General features: G+C 42.3%; 1 protein-coding gene and 1 long non-coding RNA gene across 2 annotated transcripts; one reads left to right on the top strand and one right to left on the bottom strand.

The window, feature by feature from the left end:
- Window positions 1-3,892: 3,892 nt before the first annotated feature.
- LOC113125547 (uncharacterized) lies at window positions 3,893-12,644 on the top strand. Its single transcript, XM_026299068.1, has 5 exons — window positions 3,893-4,166; window positions 6,139-6,474; window positions 10,356-10,484; window positions 11,486-11,538; window positions 12,531-12,644. Exons 1-5 carry the CDS (start codon window positions 4,094-4,096, stop codon window positions 12,642-12,644), a joined length of 705 nt encoding a protein of 234 aa, XP_026154853.1. The 5' UTR covers window positions 3,893-4,093.
- LOC113142008 (uncharacterized) lies at window positions 4,825-5,381 on the bottom strand. Its single transcript, XR_003296894.1, has 2 exons — window positions 5,302-5,381; window positions 4,825-5,181 (listed from the first exon to the last, which is right to left on the bottom strand). It is a non-coding gene; the product is annotated as an uncharacterized LOC113142008 (long non-coding RNA).
- Window positions 12,645-12,857: the final 213 nt, after the last annotated feature.

The following is a 12,857-nucleotide window of genomic DNA, read 5'->3' as shown; positions in this document are numbered from 1 at the left end:
CAGCTCCCCAGCTTTGGAAAATATCCTTTCACAGGGAACAGATGATGCTGGGATGCAGAGATACTTGCATGCAAGTTTCCACAGTGTAGGATATAAAGTCTTTCGTGCCACCGAGTACTTCATGGGATCCTCTGCTCTTGTCAGAATTTGTTCTTTCAAATATCTATGACACAGACAGTAAGACAATGAATGACTGAATAAAACAACTGATGTTACAACAGTAATCAACATGCATACCTCTGGATCTCCACTGCAGCGCTGGCAGATGCACTGCTGGTGCGGTGCTGAGACTCTACATAGTTGTCCAGTAAAGCACACAAGTTGTAATTTTCTTCTCCAGCACTGGCAGATGTTGTTGCAGTCTCCAGTGGCACATCTTCTGCCGACCCATCAATAAGACTGGCACACTCTCGTGTTAGCCTTTCTACAGCAACATGAGCATTGCTTTGATTAGAAAAGCCAGCCTGTTTAAACTGTGGATCCAAGATGGTGGCCACAGACAGGGAGTTCACCTTTTCCAAGCCACTGAATTTTTCATTCAAATTAGTTTTCAAATGGTTGGCAAGCGTGGCACTAATACAAGGAGCCATTTGGGCACATTTGGCAGAAATTACGTCTCAGCATTTTGGCTATAGGAATTGCCTTTGACCCCGACACTCTCCTTTCCTCAGAAAGCTCAACAGTTGCCTGATAGAATGGCCTTAAAACTGTCAGGCACTGGTTGATTGCTGTATAGTCATCAGCAGTGAAAAAAAGGAAAAGAAAAGAAAAAGGCTGAGCATCTTTAACTATCATGTCCACCAAGGCCTCATCCATCTTCTGTTTTCTGGACACTGTGTGGGAGAAAGGTTGCTATATGAATATGATACACAACATCTACAATAAATAGACACACACACATACATATATACAGTATATATACATATATATTTAGCTTACTGTCAGGATTTCCAGTGTTGACAGGGTCACTGGTTTGCTGGGTATGATTGTCATCATGCCTGGCACGCAAGTGTCTCAGCATAGATGATGTGTTGTTGCTGTAAGACAACTCTTGTCTGCAGAGAAAACACCGCACCTACAAGCAATTGTAATTTTGAGACCCATTTAAAAATTAAAAATACAATTCAACTATGGAAACATAAATTGTATGCCATAAACTGGATTACACCTTATTTGGTGCTGTGAGATCAAAATGATCCCAAACTTTAGGAACGTCGCTTATTGGTGGGACTCGCCGTGAAACTTGCCAGAATACTCTCACTCTCACTCTCCAAATCCTGAAGCAGAATGATGCATCTTATATAGCTGGTATGGCACCAAACCACTCACATCTGTCAAACCTGTCAAGCTGTCATTGCCTCAGAATGCATTGAAACGCCATGAGCCAATGACACACACTGAAAGACTATGAGCCAATGAAAAGCTTTGAAACATTTTGAAGCAATGAAGCGCAAAGTGAAACAGTGATGACGTTCGAAGCTTCGTCACGTGACACTGGTGTTTTGATACAAGCTCCGACACAGCGTTTCAAATCACTCCGCTTCAGGAAGAGTGACACAAGCTCCGAAGCCTCGGTATCATTTGCCCATCACTAGTTCATGTTTTCCTGTGGTCTGGTGCGTCTCCCCGAGTGTGTGTGACCCAGACTGCTTCATGCCTTGTTTTCCAGTCTTTGCTTCCCTTGTGGTCTGGTGAGTCCCCTAGTGTGTGTGTGACCCAGACCCCCCTGTCTTGTCCCCGAATTCTTGTTCCCCTTAGGCCTGTGTGACCCCAGTGTGTGTGTCCCAGGTTCCATGTCTTGTTCCCCTCTGTTCATGTTTTCCTGTGGTCTGGTGTGTCCCCGGTGTGTGTGACCAGACTGTCTTGCCTAGTTCCCCATGTTTCATGTTCCTCTTGTGGTCTGGTGAGTCTCCTGTGATTTGTGTGTGACCCAGACCTTCGTGTCTTAATTCATGTGTTCTTTTACTTCAAGTCAGTTTGTTTCTTATCATTTCTTTAAATAAAGCTATTCTTTTCACCCCTGAGTACCAGAGTGGGTGCATTATTGGTCCCAAAATAAATTTTAACCCACGATTCGTGACAGATTTGTACTCAGGAGCTGACATGTATCAGCAACACGTCTTCGATGCTGTGACACCTGTGGTCCAAACACCCAGAGACCTAATACAGGAGCAGTAGCTACTGCTGCTGGTGCAGTGGGAACTATTAGCTTTATTTAGATAGACACACATAAACAAAATTATACATCAAATTAAATGTGTTGTATAGTTTTTTGTTGTTTTTTTTTTTTCCTAAGGCCAGTAAGGTGAGTTGATGAGGCTCTGGTTGACATGGTTCTACTTGATGCAAAGCCTTTTAAAGTAGAGGACAAAGGCTTCAGGGCCTTTGTACAGAAGTTTGATCCCACATATGTCCTGCCCTCTCCAAAGGCTTTAAAGGCTCTGGTTGGAAAAAAAAATATGAAGAGGGAAAAAAAAAAAAGTCAATGGAAGAGCTGGAGGAAGCTGAAGCATCAGTGTGACAGCAGACATGTGGACATCCATTAACATGGATCCATATCTTGGGGTCACTTCCCACTTTCTTATTTCCAACATGGAGCCAGCAAAGTGTCTGTCTTGGTGTGGGACATTGGACACACTCCCACACAGCAGAGAACCTGAGGGATGTCATGGAGCTGCACCTGAACCAATGGGGCTTGGTACAGGAAGTCCACTGCTTGATTACAGATAATGGTCCAATATGATTCTTGGTGCTGACCTTCTTAATGTGAGGACTGTACCATGTTCTTCACATAGTTTCAGCCTTGTTGTGAAAAAGGCCCAGGAACAAACTCCTGCATTAACTGATATTAGAACAAGAGCTGGAAGAACTGTGACCTTTGTTACCCGTGTGAGTCCGACCCCTCCAGAGGAGAAGACCTGCTCAGTTACTGGGCTACACCTGCAGCTCTGGACCCCCATGTTTTTGGGATGGCCAAGATCTACCTTCACATGGCAGCTCCATCAGTGCCATGTGAGCAGGTCTTCTCCAAAGCTGGAGAGGTAGTGAGCCCCAAGAGGAGCAGATTAAAGCCAAGACTGTAGAAATTATTCTTTTTCTAAAGAAAAACCTTTGAACCCACACAAATGCCAAAGTCCCTGAAATCCCCCATTTCTAATAGAAAAACCAAAGGTGCATAAGCCCCAGCATCAAAACACACCAATCCACTTTGACTATTCCACATCTTTGCCTCATCAAGGCTGCCTGTTGGACAAACATCTTTAAATACTGGATGATGCAAAGACAAACACAATGACACACCTCTGACTAAAGAACTTTGATTAAAGCCTCAGACAAAGATAGAATATAAGATCCATTACAGCCTGAAGCAACGAGGCTCAGTCAGGACATCCGCTCAGATGCAGTTCTCAAAGGCAACCAGCAGGTGTCGCTGTCTGACTGTGTCAAAGGCTTCGAAGCAGTTTGTGTTTTCAGGACACTTGTCTCAAAGCGGCTCATGAAGCTACTGGATCACTACCGGTCCGGTATGGAAGTCATATTTGTGATTCGCACAGACCCACGGACCCTGGTGGTTGCATTAATCACATACTAATCACATTACAAACTTTATGAAATGAGTACAGCATATAAACGTATTCAACATATGCAGCATGTTTTAATTGTTTAACAAAATAATAATTAGTATATGAAGACATATTTGAGTTAGTCTACAGAACTTTCTGACTCATGTCAGTTCTCCCTGAGTGCACCATGAAAGAGACAAAACAAACAGAGACAACCTGTAGAACATAAAATAAAACAAAACAAAAGAAAACACATAGAGAACTTTTATTTTGAAGGTGGTAACCGGATCCTCTCCATGTGTTACCGTAACTGATCAGGGTGGGGCTTCCTGTTGAAATCGAAACTAATTTTTCTTAGTGCGTGTCTGTCGAAGGAGGAGAGCTGTCCGCGGACCAAGGTTTCTTTACTTAGTCAGATAGTTGATCACTTATCTAGCTAGTTAGTTAATTGTTAGTTAGTTAGTCAGTCAGTTAGTCAGTTACTTAGTCGGTGAGTCAGTGGCAAAGTAAGAAGCGGGTCTAACGGGAAGATGAAGCTGAAGATGAAGATGAAGATGAAGTTGAAGATGAAGATGTCTGTGGTGTTTGTGATCGTCCTTCTCGGTAAGTCGACGCCACTTTAGTGAGGACACAGTCTGGTTGACCGGACTAACTTAGTTAGTTAACTGTTATTAACCTACAGTACTGTGATGTAGAAGTCTTTCAGACAAGCCCACATTAAGGAAACGGACCGTTATTCCAGCTTCTTCCGCCCGGGTCTGACTTTGGGCGGTTCCCGGGTTGACTCTCAGACAAATGTCGTGTTTTATTCCTGCACAGACAAATTATCGATATTTAGTCCATGTGGTTTGTTACAGATGATCAGGTCAGTCTACAGTGAAATGATTGAACTGGTTTGTTCACACATTTACGTTTCCAGTTCACAGTTCAGGTTTAACGACACGAACAGCGCCCCCTGCAGGTGGTACTAAGGTTTTCCCATTGTCCTGAAGTATATAAACATGTACAAGTCACATTATATGTCTCATTTATAATAATATTCTTAGTGATGTTTTTACTGTTGTTAATAATCAATGTTATTAACCTGTGATTATTGATAATCAGAGGATTTTTACACACATCAACCACAGGAAGTCGTCTTTCTCTTGGACTAATGCCAACACTGTTCAGTCAAACTGGTCCACCTGTATAAAACAGTCCTACTACAGACTGTCCACACTGAGGTTTATGTTTTGGAGTAACAGGACAGATGATGCTGAACAACAGGAAATGCCATTTTTATTCAGCCTGGACAAAGACAGTCAACATCATCTCTGTGTCATTATTTAACATCATTTTATAATAAAGTTACACTTTGCATCTGTTTCCATTTCAAACCTTCTAACTTCTCTTGTATCTGACGGCTCCAGCTGCAGTGAGACATTCACAGTAATAGAGACACTTTCCAGAACAAGCACGGCCTTAGTGGTTGGTCCAGTATCAGCTCATGGAGGCTGCAGGGTCATGACACTAAGCTACAGAAAAACTACAATAGGAGAGAAAAGTGATCAAAAGGTCAACAGCCAGTAAAACAGCAGGATCTGCCTTAAATACGAAGGTTTGTTCAGTCTTCAGATTCCTGTTGAAAAACAGCGATGACATCAGTTGGTTCACTTGTACTTTGTTGTCTCTTATTTCTACACCAAGTTTTATCTGCCCACTGACATGTATCAAAGGTTTGTACTGTGTGCAGGGTCACCTGCTCTGCCTGATGGAGACACAGCAGGTGGATCAGATGGTTGTTCTGCAACACAAACACAGTGACAACAGTAGGAAACATCATATGTGCAGGTGATAAGCTGCATGTACTGTAGTTTACATATGTCCATCTGTTCCCATGAAAGTGCTGCTGATGGTTTGGACATTATCAGTGTTACAGGCCTGTACTCAGGGTGTCCGCGGATCCTTAAAAAGTCTCCAAAATTTTGTGCCGTGGTTAAGTCCAGTTAGTGGCAACGTGTTCGAGGTCCGGTGAAGGCTGTGCAAAAAAATGTAAAACTGGGAACAATGGGTATGAAAGCTTTGGAGACCCACATGCGGTGTGAATAAGACAAAGCGGCTGTGGAAACCTGTCGGAAAACATCTGGCATTTTATTTTTGTTTTACTCAATAAATCAAACGGTGTGTAAACAGTTTATATCAATAAACAGTGTGTTATGGGAATTGGTTGTATTGTGGGATGTTTTATTTTATTTCTACAAAATTGGTCTTAAATTTCATTCAGCGTGGTATTAAAAAGGTCTTAAAAAGTCTTAAATCTAGCTCTTAGAAACCTGCAGATACCCGGGTACTGGATTAATATTTTGGACACAGACATGGTTGAATCTGGGCCACAGAGCTGCTTGATATAAAAAAGGACTTTGATAGATTTGATTTATTATTATTTTATGATCAACAAAGTTCAGCAGTAGTCAGTCCAGAGCTGCCTGGTCCTCGGGGAGAATCACAGGACTGAACGTGGATTCTGTGTTTCTGTGCAAAAATAACATTGTTGACTAAGCTCACAGCTGATATATATCTATGCTTGTGTCCTCAGTTTCCCAGCAAGCCTCTGGTGTGGAGGTGTATGAGGGGGCGGAGTCTGTTCTGCTGCCCTGTCATCTGTCAGTTTCTGATGCCAGTGCAGCCGTGTGGGACCGCTATGATTTCAGTACCTCAAAGATTCACATGCGTCAGCAGGATGGAGATAATCTCAACAACCAGAACCAGCTTTACAGCGGCCGAACGTCCATGAAAACTGACGCTCTTATCACTGGAGACCTGAGCCTCACTCTGAGAAAACCCCGCCTCTCTGACAGCGGCACCTACACCTGCACCACCCGCAGGTCTGGACGAGACCTGAGCAGCACAGAAGTACAACTCGAGGTCAAAGGTCAGAAACAAACACTGTAGGCACAGGTCAGAGGTCACAGCTGTAGGTTCTGGTCTGAGCTTTTCTTTGCTCTTTGGGTCTTTGAAGCTGTGAGGAACATGAACGTCTCCTCTGTCTCTGTCTCTACCTGGTTCGTCCACACGCCCTCAGGTTTCCCATCATTCCTGGGGGTTTCTCATTGCATCATTTCTACCTCACAAAACCCAGCAGTGGTTTCTGGTCTGGTCCTAATAAGGACATGTAATGTAACAGTAATAACTGTTTGAGTAGGCAGACAGGACACTATAAAATATGGTGGAACTGTCAGGTGAAGAAGGCAAAGAAGTGAGACCAGAAGTTTCAAAAAGAATGAGCTCATTAACAAACCAAACCAGTAAAACCTGTAAAATGTAAACTCAGTGATGCTGAGCTGTCGTATCACAGCAGCACTACAGTGATGATGAACATCTGAAACACCAACAGTCTGGAGCTGTGGTGCCATGTTCTTGATCATAAGCGTTCTCTACCTTGACAGGTCCAGTGTTTGCTCCTGTTAATACTCAGGTTTATTTTATTTGAATAGTAAGACGGCTCCACCTACTGTCAATATGATCGTCTGTGATTTGGAGAACATCAGTAATAATTAATGAGGAAACTGTTCCATCAGCTGAGAGAACTTCAAATGGGACTGGGACTGTTGTTGCCAAGATTATAGAGGTTCTTAGATTAACCCTCTGGGGTCTGAGGGGGTTTTTGGGGCCTGGACAAATTTTGACATGTCCTGACATTTGTGCTTTTTTCAGTGTTTTTTAAACATATTAATGTCTAAAGTCTAATAACACTGTAATCAGCACAAAATTGGCTACAATAATATGTGAGCTTCAAGTTTATACATTATTGTGTTTTTGAGAAAAAAGTGTTTATGCATGGCTAGTGAAAAACTACAATTTTTTACTCACTGAAATAAGACCATAAAACACAAACAGAAAATTGGTTCACAAGACTTTGGAGACCAGCATGTTGTAGGCTAAAGTGTTTACTTCAGAGTGCTGTGAATGTCATCTTGTTCACACATTCACAGTAAACAATACACTGATTTAAATTTTCTAAGACACTTTTTGTCCAGAAAGGCCATATGCAAGAGGGTGTGTCTGAGGATGAATAGTCATGTGATTTACCTGAGAACACAAAAGACGCACTGAACGTCCAGACAAAGGCGCGCATATTGAGCCTTTCAGTCAATGTAGATGGGACGGATTAGTGCAGCACAATACAACACAATGAGGAGCCAAACGATCCTCATTTGAGTTAAAATCAGTGTTTTTACTCTGAGGACAAGCTAAACTATTTGTCTCTGTGTGGAATGTAAGGAGCGCCGCTTCACGTGCGTAACGCGCCATCATCCAAACGCGTCGAAAAAGTGAGTAAATTCTATCATGAAGTTTGATATTTTGTGTCATTTCTCGGGGGTGTGCACATATTTACCTGGTTCACCTGAGATTATTTACATGTGAACAGTGGACAGTGTACAAGGCGGGACCGCATTACCTGTAATGAGGTGAGACGGGAAAAAACGTACTTCTCCTTACGTTCATACGGATTAAATCAAAAGTGATGATTTGTTTTTGACTTGAATTGTTTCACTCAAAAGAAAACATTTCAAGCTTTCTAGCCATATAATTCTTATTTTTATGAGCCAAGTATTCGCTGAGATTCTGGTTGTTTTATTTACGCGTCTGTGAAGAGAAATGGCAGAGACAGAAAAGTCAGAGAGCGCACCCTGTCGGCTTTCTTTATTTAAAAAAAGCACAAAGTTTTGTTGTTATTATGATGGTATACCACTAAAACTAGACCCTTTACAGATTTGAATGATATACTTCTTTTATCTGTACAATCAGAAGTGACAGAGTAATTTAAGTTTGTTTCGGCCTTATCAGGAAATGATGCGTCTAAACGCGCCGGCGCGTGCGTCGACCCCAGAGGGTTAACTAAGAACAAGAGCAGCTGATGCCTGGATCTTGGCATCACTTGTCACTTTAACAGTGATGACTGGGAGCTCACTGGTTCTGCCTCACACCCATGATGCTGGAGGAACCACACGCTGGAACCAACATTGGTGAATAGGTTTGAGATCCCTGTAATCAGGACTGTGGTGATTGTCCATGACAGCGGCTCAGATGTTGTTGGCTGCAAACGTTTATTTTATTACATTAAGACAAACATTGGTGGAAGTCAATTCACTGTGCAGGCCACACTTTGTAGTTGGTGATCGGTCACTTTGTAGTTGGTGATCAGTCACTTTGTAGTTGGTGATCAGTCACTTTGTAGTTGGTGATCAGTCATGGTCTGAAACATCCTCAGGTCACTAAAACACTTAGAACAGCAGGGAGTCTCGTAGACCACTTCAAAAAAAGTGACCTGTCTTCAACCAAGCTGAAGACCAAACAGAAACAGATGGGACCCTAGAGAATAAACTCAAACCAGATGTGGGATGAGATGATGAAGAGCTTCAGTGTTCAAACTAAAGTCCAGGCTCTGGCCTTACAGTCCTTTAAGAGAAGTGTTTCAGGTCTTCATTCACTGTTTGGATGTGACTCCTCAGACCAACAAACAACCAAACTATTACAAACACAGTAAGGTTTGTTATTTAAATTAGAACAGTTCTTAATTATCTGATGTTCTTTAGAGAACAGTCTCTCTCCTCTGTCTTGGTGGAAGTTGAATGAAGTAAAGTGTCCAACACTTGTATCACTTCCCAGGTCAGTCTTGTGTCTTCCTGCTGCTTCTTCTCCATCTGAGCGACTTTTCTCAGCAGCTTCACCTCCAAGAAGAGAACCAGCCGGACACCGAGCACCTTGATACTTTCCTGCACTGCAGCTTAAAGAGTTTGGGAACCAGTCCTCAGTGACTTGGGCTGGAAACTTGTTTCCATTTGAGGCTGTATTTGAAGATTTGGACTTCAAGACTCCACAGCAAGATTTTAAAAAGGACTGACTTTTTATTTTAACTTGTATGGACATTAGTCACTTTAAGCAGAGCTGTTCCTGAGTCTGTTAAACCTAAAACAGACATGTTGTTCTGACTCATTTGTATTTTATTTTGTCTAAAGACAATTTGCACTTTAGTTTTATATTATTTAATATTATTATGATCATTTTGTTGAAAATACAGTGTTATGTTACAAATACATGTTTGGATCCTTTAAGAACTTATTTTGTCAAACTGGGAGGTTATACAGATACATAGACTGGAGAACGTGACGTAGAACTGAACCCTGAAATAGATGCTGCCAAAATAACGGGGACTAGTCGACTAATCAAAAAATAATCAATGGATTAGTCGACAACCAGAATAATCATTAGTTGCAGCCTGTCAGTGATACAGTTATAGAGATCAGAGTCAACATCAGTACTAGAACTACTGGAAATAATTAAATGACTTTGTTGTAAAACTGAGTTTGAGGCTGAGAACAAAGTTTAAAGGAACAAACTAAGAGAGAACTCAGGTTCTGTTGTTCTCAGATCAGGTTGTTCTGATGCTGCAGTTTGATCTGATGTAATAAAAGTATCAGTCACAGTTTGATGAACCAACAGCAGCTCTCACATTTATCTGTGTTCATCAGGTTTATGTTCAGGTCAGTCTGGAGCCTGAAGGTCAGAGGGTCATCACCATGGAAACAACCAGACTGACTCTGTCAGAACCGACTGAAACTAAACTTCAGTTTCAGGTCAAACAATAATCGATCGATGGATCAGTTTGACTGAAATAAGATGTTTTTCCTCTGAAGGGTCAAACTGATCCAGGATCAGGTGAATCCTCAGTGGACTCAGAGTAGAAGAGGATCACAGTGTGTCTGATGTTGGATCATGTTCATGTCATGTTGTTGTTTCTGTTGACTACAGAACCTCCTCCTCCAGTCTGGCCCAAGGTTCTCGCTGGTGTCCTGGTTCCCCTGTTGGTTGTTGCTGCTGTTGGTGGTTTCATCATGTGTCGTAAAAACAAGGAGCTGGAGGCCAGAATAAGGAAATTAGGTAAGTTGTGTGTGTGTGTGTGTTACACAGTGATCAGCTCTAGTTCAACTGGTTCTGTGGGCTCATTAAAATGGACTGAGCTCACCTGAAGTCCAGGTACTGATCCACCAACAGGTGAGTCAGGTGACCCTGTGTCATGTGACTGTCAGTGACTCTGACCTGAGTCCAGGACCAGAATGAAAGATGTTTGTGTCTGAGTCAGTTTAACATCATAAATGATGATTCTGGTCCAGGGTCCACAGAGAGTTTACAGAAACATGTTGGATCAGTTTCATATCCTGGTTTATCAATCAAACACATCAATAATCAATACAGTTGATCAGACTATACAAGAATGTGATCACATGTCCCCTCTCTGACCTAATGAATCTAATCAATAACAAACCATGATGGAGAAACAGGGTTTGGGCATAAATCAGTAATTCAATAATCAATAATGGTCTCAATGGTCTCAGCTCTGATCATTGATTATCATTGTATTGATTTGTAATAATCAGCTCTGATAAACTGATCAGCTTCATTTGAAACGTAACGTTATGAAACTGTTTGATCTGCAGCTTCAATATTTCCCATCAGTCCCAGTAACAGTCCCATGAGGAGGAAGCTGTCCCCAGTGTCTGTAGTTCAGGCCAGTCCCAGTGAGGGACAGGTCTGTGGTTAATACGTGGGTCAGTTCTTCAGCCTGAAGCTGAGACTATAAACCAGTTTAACCAGCAGGTTAATGTTGCACCGAGCTGCTGGTCTGCACTGGACCAGTTTCACTGTGACACCAATGATCCAGTTTCTGCTCCGGGTTCAAACACGACTGTGGTCAGTCTGTGGTGACTGTTGATGGTCTGTGCTGGGACCATCCACATTTATGGTCTGGGACAGATTTCAGACTGGAACCAGTCAGACCTGTTTCCACTACAAATATTTCACTTCATACAGTCAAAGAAAATGTGTCAGTGCTGCTGCTGCTGCTGTCTGTCCAGCTCATGTTGTGTCTGTTGTCCTCTCAGTCCCACAGGTGGAGGTGGAATCAGGGGCGGAGTCTGTCCAGCTGCCCTTCATAGCCACAGCTGACCTGCCTGAAGACGTCACAGTGGAGTGGAGGGATGATAATGACAGGAAGGTCCATGTGTATCAGGACGGCTCTGACCGACCTGAAGAACAGGACGAGTTTTACAGAAACGGAACAGAGATGAAGAAAGACCTGCTGAGAACTGGAGACCTCAGTCTGACCCTGAAACATCCAATATTCTCTAGAACCTTCACCTGCAGAGTCTACAGGCAGGGAAGAGTCCTGATGGAGAAACAGGTGGAGCTGAAAGTCAAAGGTCAGTTCAAAGTCTTTATTCTAAACTAAACTAACAGTTTTTATTACACTGGACGTCACAAAAAACCAGGGATGCATCGAATGTTCGGCAACCGAAATTATTTGGCTGAAATTAACAAAAAAATCACTCTCGGTGTTAATTTTTATCGAACAATTTTGATGACGCAGTCAAATAGCAGCCGGCATAGAGTGATCATCTTTATAAATGCAACAAATGTGGGCAGTGTGGAAGCATTTTAAAGTATTTGAGAAAGATACAAAATTGGTCGTTTGCAGACGATGTTCTGATGAATTATCTAGAGGGGTTCATCACTAAAAGTTTAATTTATCATTTAAAATGAAGACACCTCGATCGATATGCAGAGAACGAGAAAGACACGGCGGTTCCTCTTCCCACTCCCAGAGAAATGATCCACTCATCTGTGGCCGACTTTTTAGAAAAGACAAACAGTTTGCCAGTGACAGTGCCAAGGCTAAAGGCATTACTACTAAAAAGATAATGGATGATCAACCATTCTCAGTTGTAGACGATATTGGATTTTGCAGGTTTATGGACTCTATTGAGCCCCTTACACCATGCCTAGTAGATGTTATTTCTCAGATGTGTGTTTACCTGAGATGTATAACGTCATTTCAACTCAAGTCCATGAGCTCTTGGCTACAGCTTCACGTCAGATATATGGAAAACGAATGTAAGCCCCACCAGTATGTTTAGTTTAACCATATAGTGGATCGACACAGATTTCAAACTACAAAAGATTGTGCTTCACTCACAAGAGTTTAGGGTGTCCCATACAGCTACAGCCATCTCTGAGGCATGTGCCAACATGTTTGACACTTAGTGACAATGCAAGAAATATGTGCAGGGCCCTGGAAGACAGTGATCTCAAAGGCATACGGTGCATGGACCACACATTTAACTAGCGGTCAACGCAGTGTAGCAGATGTGATAGCAATAGGCAGGAAAACTGTTGGCCACTTTAAGCATTCTCCTCTTGCCTATAGCTACGATCTATGTCACAGTCTGTAGAAAAAAACAAGACAAAAGAGTGAAA

This window comes from Mastacembelus armatus, chromosome 18 (genome assembly GCF_900324485.2).
Source record: "Mastacembelus armatus chromosome 18, fMasArm1.2, whole genome shotgun sequence".
In the NCBI taxonomy this organism is placed as follows: domain Eukaryota; kingdom Metazoa; phylum Chordata; class Actinopteri; order Synbranchiformes; family Mastacembelidae; genus Mastacembelus; species Mastacembelus armatus.
Note: the sequence above shows the minus strand (reverse complement) of the source record. Positions and strands in the feature narration are given on the sequence as shown.